Source organism: Capsicum annuum, chromosome 1, assembly GCF_002878395.1.
Source record: "Capsicum annuum cultivar UCD-10X-F1 chromosome 1, UCD10Xv1.1, whole genome shotgun sequence".
NCBI lineage: Eukaryota > Viridiplantae > Streptophyta > Magnoliopsida > Solanales > Solanaceae > Capsicum > Capsicum annuum.
This window is the reverse complement of record NC_061111.1, coordinates 9,178,009-9,195,603: the sequence shown is the minus strand read 5'-3', so window position 1 is coordinate 9,195,603 and position 17,595 is coordinate 9,178,009. Positions and strand designations below refer to the sequence as shown.

Sequence of the window (17,595 nt, the reverse complement as noted above, 5' to 3'; positions counted from 1 at the left end):
GTCATTAATAGATTTTAGTAAATATTTATTAAATTAATTTATCGCTTTAAATGAATTTCGCTCAAATTTACCGATAAAATTAAATAACACTTCGAGTAGGCAAAACTTTTAATACTTGACAAATTTTAAATATGTTTTTTCATAAAATATTCGTCTCAATTAAGAATGCGGCGTACACATCTTTTTGAAATATTTTAAAATTCAAGGATATAAAAAATACACCTTTGGCAAATAGGTTTTTCTAAAATTAAGTTGACAAATATTTTTTTAAAACTTTCACCGATTTATTTACTATAAAATAATATACGAGTTTTAATATAATAAAAATGAGCGAATCTAGACCTACTAACATAATTATCAAAATAGTTTAAGTCAAGATAAGTCAATGAAAGTGACCGCGCTAGAACCACGGGACTCGAGGGGTGTCTCACACCTTCCCCTCGGTCAACAGAATTCTTTACCCGGTCTTCTGTTTTCGCAGACCACAATAAGAGTCATTTCCTTTTGAATAGGGATTCAAAAAGGTGAATTGGAACATCATAACTCAATTCCAAGTGACGACTCTATAATTAAAATAATCTCTATTCAATATCATCACTTTAATTGGAAAAACCCTTCGACTCGAACCCTCCGAGCAAAAAAAAGTGTGACAGGCCCAACATCAGAAACAATGAACTGGGTGGGCCTGACTCTGATACCATGATAAAGAAATGGACCTTGGACCTAACTCAACCTCAAAAACTAGCTCATGAGGGAAGGATTGTCTAAGATCATATAAAAAGACCAAGGACCCTTTAACCAAAGGAGTAAACAAAGAAAGAAAGGAGCAAAGAAAGAGTGAAATAAATGATCAAAGAAGGAAGGAGATAAAAAAAAAAAAAATAGAGTCGAAAGAGGATTCAAAGTTTCCTTATATGATGCAATCTCCTTATAAGGAAAGGAATCACCTAATTCCTTACAAGAAATCATGTTCCATTTGGAGATGGAGTCCTAGTCCATAATATTCTAGGGTATGAAAAATATCCACTATATATATGGCATGAATATCATTGAGAGCCTCACCTATTGCACATCCATGAAATATATCACCTTGAGAGCAATAGCCATCAAAGCAAAAACTGCAGGACCTCATCACAGCAAAACAGAAACCTGATTCACAGTTTCTGTCCGAGTTTGCATTACTGAAAGCTGAAGTTTGAGAAATTTAAGGCTAGAGTTAATAGTCTTTGTTGATATCATCAGTTGGAGTAAATTGATGAGTTTTGAGTCTGTAATTGGATAGATTCTGAGTTGTAATCTTTTCTATTATTGCACATTGTGAGTCTGAGTAACAAGAAATGGGTTTGACTTCTTGTTTGTGAGGTGTTATAACAAGTGGGTTTGACTTCTTGGAGTTCTCATAGAGTGGGTTGAACTGTTGTAGTAAACTGTTGAGTTGTGAGTTAAGAGTTAGATTCTAGAATTGCGGGCACTACCAGAAATTACCCCTATGGCAACGGTTCAAAAATCATTTCTATAAATATTAAAACCGTTGTCATGGAGCTACCGCAATGGTTTTATATGCGTTGCATATTTGGGCGTTGGGATAGGCCTATCGCAACGACTTTTGCAACAATTACAAAAACCATTGCAATAGGTTTATCTATTGCAATGGTTTTTTGTAACTCCTATTGAGACGGTTCAAATTATCTATTGCAACGGTTCTTCACCGTTACAATACAGTCTATTGCAACGGTTTCTAACCGTTGCAATATACTATATTACAACCATTGCAATATACTATATTACAACAGTTGAGAGATGTTGCAATAGACTGTTTTGTAATGGTGAAGAACCGTTGCAATAGACTCTATTGCAACGACAAAACAGCGTTGCAATAACCCTATTGCAACAATTATTGATCTTTGGCAACAATTATTTACTACCTATGGCAACGGTTTTTGACACCTATTGCAACGATTTTCGAATCTTTTGCAATATTTTTTGCCACCTTTTATTGCAGCTAGTTCAAATATCAATTGATATATATATAGAGAGAGAAAATTATATTAATACACAATTATATATGCACATCACAACAAAATCTTTCATTATTAATAACTCAAATTAAAATATCCAACAAACTAGTAATCTAAATCCAAAAGCAAAAATGTTATAGTCAAACGGTCATTAGTTTTCCCACAATGTATCAAGTTTGAGTGGCGATACGTTTCACAAAATTCAATAATTCGTAAATTTATTCAAGTAAGGTCAATTTCTTCGTCACTTTCTTCATCTCCTCCTTCATTTTGAACATCTATAAAAAGAGAAAATAATCTCAATTAGCTCTTAAATGACAACATATTTAATTTTAAATTGAAACATAGAAGAACACCTATAAATAGAGCATAAACAATCTTAATAGCAAATGAATAAATTATTTATACAAATTATTAAAAGAAAAGCTGGTATATAATGACATATGACTTGCCAGAACTACAAAATTAGCAGAAGCAGCAAGAAGTTTGAATAATATGCCACAAAAGAAGGGGAGAAGAGAAAACAAATAAAGTCTAAGGACCTTGATAGCCGAAAAGAGATGTGCAACACCTATCTGTGACCATTCCATCCCAACCAAAGGCATGAATTGTCCTAGAACATCAGGTCTGTTTAATTGACAAAAACATCACACATTAGACAGGCACAAGGAAAAAGAGGGGCTAAGACTTTTGCAATATCAAAAAGATATATTGTTTATCAGATATCAACCATCTTGAACAAAAATCTACCTTTCTTGTTCACTGATGAACCAAAGATGGAACCAACAGAATTTTAAAGAGAAGAAACGGACCAGCATAGAAAACTTAACCTTAGATATCTAATTTAACATGTTGGAATATGTAAACCAACTTCAATGTTATAGATATTTCTAGAGAAAGAAAGACTTGACCTCGAAGATTTGTAACTTAAATTCTGCATCTAAAAAGTAACACTTATGTTTATATATTAGTAAAAGTGACTGCAGAATAAAACATAAGAGGGGCTAAGGTGAGTTCAGGTTGCACAACCAAATGAGTCTTCTTTCCAGTATAATGTCTCATGGTCAGACGGTGTAAAGTATGGGTAAAGTTACATTAATTTTCAGCTTTGATTTTCTATTCAAAAGTTTGAATTCATTTTCTAGTTACAATACAATTTTGTATTACTGATCAAAAAATTTTTTGGGACAACTCTACAGAACATTTAAAAGAAATTTTCGAAGAGGTTTTCAAGTTTGATGTCCGAATTCCATCTTCATGATTCCCTTTCAAAAGATAAAATATCATTCATACCAGAACATCCAGTTATATCTTACTTTTGACCCATTTTTATCTATAGTAAAATATAAATTGAACTCTTGTCTTAACTCCGATTTGTGACAATCTATTACGGAAGGTGAGTGCTAGGCTTGTGGAGGTTTCAACAGCTCCAAGTGCATCATGTTAAGTATCAGCAATTAAGAACATCTCACATCCAATGCTTAGGTAGTTAGACATGGAAGTGAATCACAAAGTAAACTACATGAGCAAAGCAATTTACGGTCAAAATTTTAGTACTTATTAAAGTTGATGGTTGGATAAGACAGTTCCTACTTATCCAAAACAAAAAAGGATAAAACAGATTTCTGTAACACAACAAAGTCGATACATCTTACCTATACAAATAGGTATCATAATAACCACCAAGGCATACATTCACATAAATTAGAAGTTAACCATTGTTACATTCACAGTGATTAAAATTGAACAAAATAACAAGTTTTGGACACAAAAGCATGCTCACATAGAGGGAAATATCACCAATGATCTAGTCATATTTGTACTACTTAGGTCCAATGTTCGCTAGGACTCAAATCTTCTTAGAGATTTATATGAAAGTATAAACATAGAGAACCTAAATTTATAAATATCGGATAGAGTCGTGTTCAAATGATGCAACATGGATAATGAAATATCTTATAGGCAGCCCGAGTTAGCTCGATTTTATGTAGTTCATGTTGTACTGTCCTAATTAGTGTGGACCTTCTATTATCTTATAAGCATTAATACTTCTACATGATATGCACTATAACAGAGAACTTACCAGTCGAAAGAAATCATTATGTTGTGAATCCTCAGAATCTATAGCACGATCTAAGACTCCACCTGGGGTTGCCCTGGTCATCATCTCAGTCCATTATTAATACTAAAACAGTAATGATTCCCATTAAAAAGAAATCCTTAAAACGGTTATTCAAAGGCTTAATTACTGATTTCCTATAAGGAGTAGATATTTCTTCATTTTCTATTTTAGCAGCTCTAGCGGAAGCAAGCTTCATTTACGGAGAAGATATTGTTTTGTCCAATCCCCTAAAATTTTTGTGGCACACAATGATATTGGATTATTAAATAGAATTAAAGGTGGAACGTATACACTGAAGGGAGGGCACGAAAAGTTACATGATTACATAGTGTGTTTTAGAAACTTGGAAGAGAATATATCCTGCTACCAGAGAAGTATCCTGCACCAACATCAACCAACCCGGGAATCACTTTATCTACTTATTTTGTAAGACTATGAAGCCTAAAACACCACGTTCCTGCTGACTTGCCTTTTTCTCGCACTCAAGAACAGGATGAAGTTCCTGTGACATATGTTCCACAGATAAATCATCGTTCACCATTCTAACAGGACCAGTCAATAACCTAAGAAAAAGTAACTCAATGTGTTGTCAAAGGCATACAAGATGTTGCAAGAAACTTACACAGAATTTTGACATTATACGTAGAATACAACTACGTAGCAATACTATCAATTAACACATAGTAACTATCAACACTAAATAAAATGTAGGAAATCCCTCTTATAAATTGACAAATATATGCATTTACAATACACGGAAAGCCATGAAGTTATGGAATCAAAGAACAGGTGGAATTTTCAAAGACATGTCCATTTAAATTATATGCTTATGGAATCTTGATAATTGACCCATCAAAAGATACCGAATATGCAAGTTTATGACTTGAAGGATCTCTGAATATGCCAACGGCTTCAACCAAATTAGTCAAAGCTAACGAGCTCTCTCATAGGATTTCTAGAACATGGGTGCACCACTAACGAGTTCACCACTATATAACATATCTAGTTTTAATGACAGACCATTGGCTCATTTTATACCTTAGAAATTAGAATCTGGTCTCCCTAAGGAAGGTTTGACAGTAACATTCTGAACCTTATAAGTAGCTTTATATTTTGTGGAAGAAATACAATTTAGTTAATCCAAGTAAGACAGAAGAAGGTCGTTGCACAACCATAATATACTAATCCATTGTGTACATATATCATTCTGAGATGGCACCCAACAACAGTTGAACAAAAAGCAGATATATTCCTATTTTTTTTCCTGGAATGTGCTAAGTATTTATTAACCTGGTCTCAGCCCGAGTTTCAAAAAGTCAAGCTTGATAACATTATTAGTAAAAAAGATAGGATTTTTCAAGAGCAAAGAGGGAAATGGTTGGTAGTGTACCTGTTGACAACAAAAACACCTAAGCAGAAGTAGGCAATGCAGAGCAGAGAGACCCTTCTAGTGGAGAGGCCAGCTGCCTTGTACTGTGGTGACCAGCTTCCGCTCCCTACCTTCAAACCTCTTATTTTTCCAAGTATGTCATAGGCATTAACTTCTTACCTGGGGGTGTTCCACAGCACAAATTTCGTTCATTAATATGTTTAACATCAAGCCCAATAAACCAAGAGCCAAGAGAAACATGTTATTTGCATATCATAGAGAATGTGCCTGACGAGAAATTCTTTATGAATAAACAGTAGATTGTGACCAGTAAAGCACATGGATATGCAATAAACTGAAAGCTTCAGAAAAAAACTTATGAAGCAAAAGGTGTACCCATTGATTGATGTGTAGGTAGCCAAATCCTTAGAGATCACATATATTTGTCCAGTTGCATGCCTAAAATACTGATTTCCCTCCTCACCAAATTTCCAGTATTCCGGTTCATGGTACTTCTCTCCTCTACACAAAATGTATGTCATACTTGAAAATTAAAAACTTAAACTAACTAAACAACGTAATTTTTTGAGGAAGGAGTGTCAATTGACACCCCTCAGCATAAGAAGGCTCCACCATTTCCCAATAGCCACGCCACAAGACACTGTCGCATCCAGAATTGAACTTTTTATCTTGATCTTCTTACTAAAGAAATTCCTGTTTGATTACCACACCATTCTTAAAATACTACCAATAGGTTTCCACTTGGTTTCAGCCACGATTACGGGATATGATGCCTGAAATTACCAGTTTTGCAAAGTTTGCGTATGGAACATCGGATTGAGTTGTCATGTGAAGTTCTCCATAGAAAGTTGATCTAGTACTAACTTCACTAAGTGTTGTACGAATTATAGATATCGCTTACCATCTTTGAGAAGGTTGTCCACAATTATTCTGATATTTCTTCTCGTTGAATCCTCCAGGTGTGTTAAATGTTGCCTGGAAATGTATTAATCTATTAACTATGCGCTGTCGCACTAAAACATGTTATGCAACATCTTAAGATTGATATAAACACGTCTATATGTAGTAGTTGACATTATAAGCGTCTTGTAAAATACCTTGCACCAAGTCAGGAGTTATTTTTGAGCCACAAGTGAACCTTGAACCCATTCAACAGAAGAACTGCCACTTAAGGTGTGAAAACTTAGTGATTCGCCTTTTAGACCAATCTATGAACAAAAAAATCATCGATTATTCAAGCATCGACACTCTACATTTTATTCTAATGGTTATATGAACAAACCTTGTAGGACCTTTTTTTTTTGCCAAGTCTCTTGACCCCACATTGAGACCACTCAATGTGACTGGACCTAGAACTCCTGAATTTCACGTATCATAATGTACAGCAACATTCTGAAATGGATTTTAAAGCCGTTAAAGTTAAATGATTCTTTACAATAAAGGTTAATAATTCAGTGAAAAAGAAATCAATCATATTTCCAGTTATTTGGAGATTAATTAGTAATACATACAACATTTGATTTTTGATATTAAACTATACATAATTTACAGAGTTTAATACCGAAATTGTACTTGTTATGGGGCATGCGTGGTGTGAATTGAGAACTATGAAATCTCATTTTCAAATCAATCACACTAGAGGCAAATATATTAAGATATTTGTTGTTTCTTTTTCCTTATCCGTCCAAGCCTATAGAGTTATCGGTACATATGCTAATGAAAAGTAACAAATATATCCCATAAAATTAATCAAAATGTGTTAATGTTGAACAAGACTGCACAATTATATAAAAGATGAAGTTGTGGGAGCATGAATGAAACTTACATAAAAGGCAACAACAGCTCCGAATGTAAAATGAGCAGGCAATTTTAGTGCTGCATTGAAGAAACCATAGTAATATTTGTCCTTAGAGATCTGTCCAGAACCTGTGGAGGTACCAAAATAGTTACAAGATCCGGAGGATCCTCCTTCTCGATCCATACCCATTTTTGTTTGTTTCTAATCTAGAGCCAAAAATACCCAAAATATAATGCGAAAAAAGAAATTGTACCTAAAATTGATAGGTACAGAGACACCAACCCACCTCCAACCCCACCTAACTTGGGATTCAAATACATATTCTTACTCACAGTAGTGGCCAGAGCAGCATTGAAATCAAGGTATGGTGATCAGAATAGTGGTAAAATCGGAGAAGAATGGTGGTCGAAGCAGTGGTGGATCAGACTTAGTGAAATTTTTTTTGACGGATTGGAGTATGCTAGATGAAAAGTGATGAAAGGGTTTTTTTGGTGGATTGGAGAATAAAGGGTTTTTGTTGGCGGACTTAGCAAAATTTTTTGGTGGGAATAGTTATGCCGTTGCAATAGCATCTTTTATTCAATAAAGCGTTGCCATAGATGATTCTATGGCAACGGTTCATAGACACTCTATTGTAACGGTTCTTCAATAATGGCAACGATTATATTATAAAATAGTTTTACTAGAACAATTTTATTTTACAACGGTTGTAATCGTTGCAATAGAGGGTCTATTGCAACGCTTTTGGAATCGTTGCAAAAAAGGTCGTTGTAATAGGGGTAATATCTGGTAGTAGGGGTTGTAATCTTGAACAAAGCTTTTTGAAATTAGTGGAGATTGGTGGTGAAATTCTACACAGTGTAGGTCGTGATTTTTTACTCCCTTGAACAAGGAATTTTTCACGATAAATTTGCGTTGCACTTTATTTTACTATTTGTTGTTTACTGCAATTTTTGAGATCAGGTTCCTAATATGTGTGGTGGGATTAGTTAATTTTAAATAGATTCAACAAAAGTATATCATAAGCAACAGAAAAATAAGAATTAAAGAACCCTAATGAGAAAAGAGTCTAGTAGTACAATACAAAAAATGATAAAAATCATAATTTGAAAAAAAAAAAAAAAGTGTCACACGAAGAATTATATTAATTCAATGGGACGTACAAACAAATAGCGCAAGCGGCGCTAGTTAATTCTAATTTCCCAACAACGAAATATTAAAACAAATTAACCCCATGAATAATGGAAGAACAAATGAAAATCCAGAAGCAAACTTCAACAAAACAAAAAAAAAAAAAAAAAGGGTGCAAAATTGTTTAGGGACAAGTGAATCCCCTTGGGGCATCCTTGCTACAAACATTAAGAAGTAAGCTAAGTGAAATAGGGATATTAAGGTTAATCCCCAAGATATTAGCCTTAAGTGCAGTACAAAGACAAACAGCAGCCTCCAAATCCACAAGATTTCCTAGAAGACTGCAGCATGGTTTTACAGGTGGAGTTCCAAGTGTTACATTCAATAAACCATTAAGCACATTAGCACAAACACCTAGTTTTAAGGCATCTGTTGGGCATTTGCCTTGTGTATCAGGAGATGGACTTGGTGTTGGCTGTGGTTTGGGCTTTGGTTTAGGTTCAGGGCAATAGTTGCATGCACTAACCACAGTGAAAAAAAGGACATTGAATACAAGAAAGATGGCAAGTGACTTAGCCATTTTGCAAGATTTGATTTGCTGTTTAGAGAAAATGATAGTTGATTTCTGATGGTGAAGAGTGTACTAATATGGTTGGGCTTTTATAGGCTGCATGTATAAGGTGGAGTGATTAAAAGAATAATAAGAAAAACATTTTTAATACATGTGACCTGAAGGTCACGGATTCAAGTCGTGGAAATTTTTTGCAGAAATGTAGGATAAAACCGTGTACAATGAACCCTTGTGGTTCGATCTTTCGTCAGACCCTGGCTATGCACAGATGAACTTTAGTGCACCGGGCCAGCCTTTTATTTTTAATCCATGTGTAATTAAGTCAAGAATTTAACCTACATGAGTTGTGGTAGTGGATGGTTGAGATTCGTCATCCTAATTAATCAGACGTCTCAGGTTTAAGCCTTCAGAAATGAAAAAAAATCTTGTTGAGAGCGTCACCTTCAGAAATGAATCTTGCAATGCACATATTCAGATTTAATCAAGCTCCAATACAGATCAAACATGATCTATAAAACCGAAAAAGGTCAGGAATTTAGGCTGGCAAATAGCATATTTTGATAGATCTTGGAATCATCAAGGGGCATGTGAAGAAGGAAAACAAGTTGCCATGTTTCTCTCACTGAGTTCCAAAATCCACCAATTTTAATTGTTTTCATTTTGTAGCCCGTGACTTGTCCCCCAGAATGTCATGCTACTTAAATCAGTATTAATGGTGTATTTTATGTACGCTGACAATTTTACATTGTGTATTTTAACATGTTTAATTAGTAGGTGATGTACCTTAATTATTTTCCAGACTGATAATCTCATTTCGTAAGAGTTTATTTGGATATTTATATCAAATTAATAGATACATGTCATGTGTTTGCATATACACTTTTAAGAGAAAAGATATTTTTTTTTCCGTGAACTTGTCCTTCAAATTCACTTTTAACACTTAAACTTAACTCTCATTTATTTACCCCCTTAACATCTTTAAAGTGAATTAGCTTCACCCCTTAATATATGTTATAACTCTCATAACAAAGAGTATGTTACACTCTCCACACTCCAGCTCCACCTCAGTGCCACATCATTATCACGTAAAAATTTATAATTTTTTTTTAAAAAAATAATTTCACACATATATTATTTTTGTGTATTTTTTTTAAAATATATATAAGTATTAAAAAAATATGCCCTCCACCCTCCTTTTCCTTCTTCTTCAGCATCCCCTCCCCGTACTTTTCCTTCTTCTTCAGCCCCCCCCCTTCCTCTTCTTCCCCCCCCACCCCCCCCCCCCCCCCCTCTCCTTCCTTTCTTGTTAATACAAAAATACCTCTATATTTTTTTTTCAATCCCCACTAGCCACAACTCCACCGCTACAAACAAGTTTGTAATATTTTCTTTTTTTTTTTATTTCTAATTCAAGTTTGGAGTTTGAAAAAGTAGAAATTCAACAAACTTTTGTCGTCATTCTCCATTTATGTTTCTCTTAAAGTATTTCAACAACTCTCAGTTATATACTTTTCTAATATGTCTCTTGTGAATCCACGTATAAAAAACAAATCAAAGTGCAGAACTATAATCCATTTTCCTTATTTGCAAAGGAAAAAGTGAGAAATTAAAGGAGAGCAATGGAGAATAAATTTTTTTTATGTGAATTTTCGAATTATGCAGTTCTCTTGGACTAACTAAAAATCAGGAGAATGATGACAAAACAAGGAGAATGACGACAAAAGTAGAAATTAAAAGAAATTTCATTGATGGTAAGTGGTTTAAAGACAAAATCATCAATTTAATTTAATTTTTGTTCAAATTTTGAGGGAGTTGGATTGAAGTTTGAGATGGTGTTTAATGGAGATTTTTTTTTTAATTTAGTGTATTTGTGGTTTTTCTTTGATGGTGTTAATGAAGGAAAATGAAAAAATTGAAGGAGAGTGTTGATGAAGAATGAATTTGAGGTTGTTAATAGAGAAATTTGAGTGTTGTGGATGTTTTGGAGAAGAAAGAATAAAAGGTGTTCAATAGAATTTTTTTTTTCAATTTAGTGTCTTTGTGGTTGTTTTTTGATGGTGTTAAGGGAGGAAAATGAAAAAGATTGAAGAAGAGTGTTGATGGGGAATGGATTTGAGGTTGTTAATGGAGGAATTTGAGTGTTGTTGATGTTTTGGAGAAGAAAGAATTAAAGGTGTCTATTTTTATTTTTTTAAATTTTTTTAATTATATTTTAAATATAATATTAGTGTTTTTTTTTTTACAAATACATGCATTTTTTTTTCTTTAAATGAATATTTAAAAGAATTAAATAGACAGAAAAATGAATTTTAACGCGCCCACCGGCGCTTGTTTACACGGGAGCAGTTAAAGAGGGATTTTAATTCACTTTAAAGATGTTAAGAGGGGTAAATAAACAGAAATTAAGTTTAAATGATAAAGTGAGCTGGAAGTACAAGTTCGGAGGAAAAAGATGTCTTTTCTCACACTTTTAATTACAAAGTATTGCCTCATTAAATTTACCGAACTACGATGAGTCGGTGTGAATTGATATATTGATATTGTTAACAAGTATTAGGTACTACAAACATAAATTCCAGACATACGTCTCAAGTACTAAGGCTTTGACAAGCTTAACTTTTAATATTTATATGGGAAGTTAATGGTTGAAACTTGAAATACAGGCATTCAATTTTTCCTTGTTAATAATTCAACTATTTCATGCAAAATGTAGAAACTTGCCTCTAGATTTCATACACGTATTTTTGTACTTTCAACTTCGAATACCTGAAATTAATTTTGAAATAACTAAGTTTGGCCATGTTTCATACACACGGCTATATCTTAAATGGAGACCCTAAAATTGGCTATTCATGCAATTCGTCTACGAAAAATATGGGATAGTCCAGTAAGCCCAAAAGTCTAAATGAGTTTGGGCTGGGGAATGGATCCATACCAATACCGACTTCATACTCCTCGAGTTCCGAAACAAGTTTTTGCATGGGTGATCTTTAATTTTTGTCCTAAAATACAATAATCTTTAATTTTTGTCTTTGTTGGCCATTTAATGAAAAAATGTGAGCCAAAGTATACTTATCTATGACCTAATTTCGCTCGACGCAAATTTGAAGAATTTCTGTCTTATCTGATATAAGTTTTGTAGGAATTAAGTTATCCAACATAAATTGTGTCGACATACTATAGAAACTAAGTTATGTCGTTTATTGCATGACTTGTGGGTTTTGAACTAAACTTTTACCTCGACCGACATTAATTCTGTTGGAGTTAAAGCGACATAATGTTTTATGCTTTTAAGACACACCTTACATTTTATTTATGATACAAAAAATATAAAGTTATGTCAAGTGAAAGTTATTTGTTATTCTAGTGTCAAAATATTTTCGTCCAATTCTTTTTTACTTAAAAGTGTTGAAGGAAAAAAATTAAAGGCAATTAATTTAATTTGAGGGCAAAAATTAAAGTCCATACGAACTATAAAGTCCGATTGCATCTCACACGAATTGTCATATAAAACATGTGTCTGTTTGTATACATTCAAAATTGAAGGATATAACGGTTAGCTGAAGTCGAGTCAAAGAACACATACATATATATTATTCAAATCGTGTCAAAATACAAGAAATTATGATTAATATATGAACAAATGTAGAAAAATGTACCTATTCCTGTCACTACTATAAAAGTCCATATTACATGAGGATTTTATTTAGAATTTATTTCCACAGTTATTTCCTAAGAATTTACATGTAAAAATCTAAAAATTCTAGATTCTAGAATGTGTAATAGTTCAAGGCCGACATATTTTTCAAATCTCTACAAGCAACTAGGTTTACTTTGATTATATGAGTTTCGATTATCAAAAATATCTATTCCTGTGATTATGGATTGTCAAATATATAAAATTAAAGCGTAAATATTTTTAATAATAAACATGTCCAATCATAACTTTGCAATTTGCATTAGCATCTTTGACGATAGATTGTCAATTTTTGCGGTGATTTTTTTCTTTATTTTTTGTCACATTAATCTATCAATGCCACACATATAATAGTGCAAAAGATAGATACTATAAAAAATTAATTGGAAACCTTAATTCTTAATATGCTGACACTTTGACCCAAGGGAATAATTGTTTTTCCTAATACTTTTCTTTTTCCATATTGTGCTTCTAATATTGACTTAGCTCATATATTGACGAAAAACTAAAAATATATAAGCCACATAATCTCCTCGACAAAAGAGAAAAAAAATGACATTGGAGATTAGACTTATCTTAGCTGCCAACTGTTTCAAAGCACGTACTTTGTCACATTTTTCTTTTTTTTGAGAACTAATATGTTTAATCTTCAAAGATATATTAGATTAAATTAATTTATTATTTTAAAATAGAATTATAAAAAAGATATTATATGTTGTAATTCTTTCATATCATTATAATAAAAAATAATATATTTTATAATATTTGATTAAAATTCATATAATTTAATCCCCAGAAAATAAAACTTGACAAATATTTTAGGATGAAGTATTATTCGACTAGTGCACAAATATATTATTTTTTTAAAAATGAAAACAGCGTTTTAGATTTTTTTTTCTTCCAATAAAATGAAATGAATGATTGACTTGAAGTGATGAACCCTAATGAGAGAAGTTTTGAATTTTGTATAACTTAAGGCAGAGGCGAACCCAGGATTTAAATTTGACGGGTGCATCTCTATATTTAAATATAGTAATTAATAGTAACAAAGTTCGACATACAATTCTTTGAAAACTTATTAATTATAGTATTTTAAAAGCAAAATTTTAATATTATTGAATATCATTAATTAGATTTAATATGACAAAAGTGTGTTATTCACCGCATTTAAATTCAACACACTTTCACATTTTGAACAATAATAAAAAGTTTTTGAAAAATATGAAATTCGAGAGATTTGTTTGTCAGATGGTTGCAACGGGTAACGTTCGATTTAAGCCTATCTCGAACATTAAATTGCTAATTTTTTAAATAAAAAATAACTCAACGATCAAAAGATTAAAGAAAATAAATATTATACTGTATAAGTTGGGGAGAATATCTACCTTTTAAAGTTGGAGAGAAGCTTGTATTTTGAAATAAAATAAAAAAATAGGTCAATAATATCCACAATACATAAAAGAAAAAAGAAAAGGTGTAAAATAAATGACTAATAAGTAGGAAGTCTTTTTTAATCAAAAGATAAATATATACATTTGCACAAAAATGCTGCAGACAGTGTAATTTGGAAAATGAAAAAAGGAGCAAATAAGGACACGTTGTTGTTGGGGCTCGAACGCAAAAAGAGCAACTTTCAAGTGGCAAGCACAACCATCTCATCGGCCAAATCAGTAGTTTCTATGGGTGCACGACATATATTTAATATAACACCCTGATATATATATAGATATACAAACTATATATACAGAGTTTTTCTCGAGCCTAGCGGGTGCACGTGCACCCCTACACTCAATGTAGGTCAGCCTCTGCCTTAAGGAGCAGGATGAGATGTGTGAAGTGTGTCATTATTTTAGGATTCTTTGTTTGAATTGCTCAAAAAAGTGATGGATTTAGAATTTAAAGTAATAAATTTTTATAACGATCTCAAGTTAAAGTATAATAATATCTAAGTTTATCATAATACGTGAAATGTGGTTATCATAGAATGATAGAATAACTTACCACTGTACCTTCTATATTACTTCACATATCACTACAATATATCATCCTGCTCTAGGGCCATAATTACTTTGTGTTTTAGTGTTAGGTAACTAAGTTTAATTTGATAATCAATATTGACATATAAGCACATACGTAGTTATTATAAAAAGATAGACGTAAATTATATATAATGACAGTGTCATATATATATATATAACTTTTATCTACTAATATAATTTACCGCTTTAACAGTTCATTATTTATCATATCTTGCATGTTATCAACCCATATTTATAAGAAGCTACTAATTGTAATCAACTCTTGCTCTAATGTGGGCACCGCCGCACCGAACATCGGATAGGAAATAAAAAAAAAAACATTACGTGTAAAAATATCTTGCAACTCCACTACTGTAAATTAGTTAAAACTCAAAAAAATTACAGATAATTTTTTTCTTCTATATTAACAGCGGGTTCAAACCTTGGAAACAGCCTTTGACAAAAATGCAAGGAAAGGCTGTGTATGATACATCCTTGTGGTGGGGCCCTTCACCGGACACCACGCATAGCGAGAGCTTTAGTGCACCGGAGTGCCTTTTTTTTACTACATTAACTTTCAAACTATGGATTATCCTGTCCAGGTCTTGGCACATATTCAAGAACAATGTTCAAATAATTGGAGAGAATAACGTAAGTTCCATGTGAAAATAATGGTGTGCAATTTATCTTTGAGGAAAAAGATATCGTAGTGACAACTAATAAAATCCACAAAAATACAAGTTGATAACTGGATAGCTGCTTGCCTAAACAATATTCTCTCTATCCACATGTGCCCCTCTCAATTTTCAAAAAAGGAAATAGAAAAAAAATCAAAATTTTTACCTATAAATAGACACTCTTTTCATCATTTCAATCATCAAGCAAACAGCATTTTCGCTACTTATTAATTAGCCACATTCAATTGTTTGAAGTGCTAATTAGTAACTTTGAACAATGGCTAAGCTTGGTGCATCATCAGTTGCCCTTGTTCTTACATTGAACATTCTTTTCTTCACTATGGTTAGTTCCACTAATGTCCCATGCCCACCACCCCCACACCCTAAACCCCACCCCAAGCCCCACCCTATCCCTACACCCTCCACCCCCTCCACCCCATCATCAAAGGGTAAGTGCCCAAAGGACACACTAAAGCTAAAAGTGTGTGCCAATTTGTTGAATGACTTATTGCACCTTGTTATTGGAGGTAGCCCAGCCAAGACTGAATGTTGCTCTCTAATTGGAGGACTTGCTGACGTTGATGCTGCTCTTTGCCTTTGCACTGCTATTAAAGCCAATGTGTTGGGAATTAATCTCAACGTTCCACTTTCTCTCAGCTTGTTGCTCAACAACTGTGGCAAATATGCCCCGAAGAACTTCCAATGCGCATAATGCAAATTTCCAATTCATATTTAGTACTTTGTTTGATGTGTTTGGTGTTTTGTATGCTTGTACTACTACTAGTTGCGTTCTTTTCATTGTATCCAATTTTCTCAAAATAAATGTTATCTTTTGAAGTTTACATGTAATATGTTTTATTTAAGCTAAGATTCTCAGTTCTTTTTTTTTTCTTTGGTCGAACAAACACATTTTATTATCTTTCAATCCACAACGTACATCATACTCAAATACAAACAACCAACCACCTCCCTAGCATAAGCTACTCCCAACCGCATAGCTATGATTGTAATCATCCCTGTCTATATATACAATTTACCTATCCATTGTCTATCTTTTCTGCTATTTCGTCTCTGTATAAAGGTAAAATTCCTATACTTACATTCCTCCTGTATGTGTTTGATCATCACCTGAGGCCTTGGTACCGCTTTGTTCCATAGAGCTTCATTCCTCGCATGCCATATGTGGTAAATTATTGCAGCTATTATTGCCCTAGATCATCCCACGACTTCTGCTTCCCACTGCGTATCGTGCCATTCTCTTCCAAATCCCCTGTATCGCTTTATTCTGTAATTTGATCTTCATCCACTCCAATGTCCCATCCAAGCATTTGTGAGCCTAAGTGCATTCAAAGAACAAGTGTTCTACAGTTTATGGGGCATCATCACATAAGGGACAATTAACTTCCTGGCATACCTTCCATTTTGCTAGCCTGGTCCTTGTTTGCACTCTGTCATGCATTACCATCCAGCTTATAAAGCTATGCTTGGGAATAGTGGTTCTATTCCACACTCCCCTCCACCATGGTCACACCTGTTGGCTCCCCATCCTCCACTGATATCCTTTTTTTACATTGTATTTTCCCCCTGGATGAAACCAATCATTTTGCACATATCCTGGCAGAAATTAAACATATCTCTCAGTTTTTTTTTTCCTTTTACTATAAATATTATTGTATGTGAAAAAACTCAATACTAAAGTATAAATTGAGTTTCAAATTTTCAGAACTCGATAACCTTAATTTAAATTTAATATCTATATTAAAATATAAAATTAAATTTGAAACTCAAATACTAATACACCTTGTGTCATTATTCATTTATAACTCATAAATTTTAAATATAAACATAAGTCACAAAAATGTTGTCGGTGCGTTGCACAAGCAAGGCCATCCGCTTGAATGTGAATGTGGGTGTCAAGTGGGCCGGGCCGAGACGTTTAGTTTATTCTGGTTGTGGGTCGGTTTCGGTCCGGGTTGGGGTTAGGTGGGCCGGACCGGTTTCGGGTTCAACAGTAAAAATGTTGAAGACAATCCTGAACCGACCCACTTAACTCAACCCGGTTAAACCCACCTAAATCCAGCCAAACCCGGTTAAAAACCGGTCAAACCTATTTAAAAAAAATGAAAAATCCAATATACACTATATACACTACAATTATATACACTATATACAC

At 33.2% G+C, this 17,595-nt stretch overlaps 2 protein-coding genes across 17 annotated transcripts; one reads left to right on the top strand and one right to left on the bottom strand.

The window, feature by feature from the left end:
• Positions 1–2,066: 2,066 nt before the first annotated feature.
• On the bottom strand, positions 2,067–9,106 carry LOC107867441 (14 kDa proline-rich protein DC2.15). Of its 16 annotated transcripts, none has more exons than XM_047393331.1 (10): positions 7,582–9,106; positions 7,356–7,456; positions 6,813–6,922; positions 6,628–6,738; positions 6,432–6,505; positions 5,906–6,031; positions 5,531–5,689; positions 4,102–4,703; positions 2,561–2,645; positions 2,067–2,296 (listed from the first exon to the last, which is right to left on the bottom strand). In XM_047393331.1, exon 1 carries the CDS (start codon positions 9,037–9,039, stop codon positions 8,644–8,646), a length of 396 nt encoding a protein of 131 aa, XP_047249287.1. In that variant the 5' UTR covers positions 9,040–9,106; the 3' UTR covers positions 2,067–2,296; positions 2,561–2,645; positions 4,102–4,703; positions 5,531–5,689; positions 5,906–6,031; positions 6,432–6,505; positions 6,628–6,738; positions 6,813–6,922; positions 7,356–7,456; positions 7,582–8,643. The 16 variants fall into 16 exon arrangements, with proteins under 16 accessions (XP_047249287.1, XP_047271597.1, XP_047249257.1 ...); XM_047415641.1 differs by lacking the exon at positions 5,906–6,031 and having other exon boundaries at positions 4,102–4,174; positions 4,458–4,703; XM_047393301.1 differs by lacking the exon at positions 5,906–6,031 and having other exon boundaries at positions 4,102–4,174; positions 4,458–4,642.
• A 6,505-nt stretch (positions 9,107–15,611) lies between these two features.
• Positions 15,612–16,271, top strand: LOC107852689 (14 kDa proline-rich protein DC2.15). Its single transcript, XM_016697732.2, has one exon. It carries the CDS (start codon positions 15,700–15,702, stop codon positions 16,132–16,134), a length of 435 nt encoding a protein of 144 aa, XP_016553218.2. The 5' UTR covers positions 15,612–15,699; the 3' UTR covers positions 16,135–16,271.
• Positions 16,272–17,595: the final 1,324 nt, after the last annotated feature.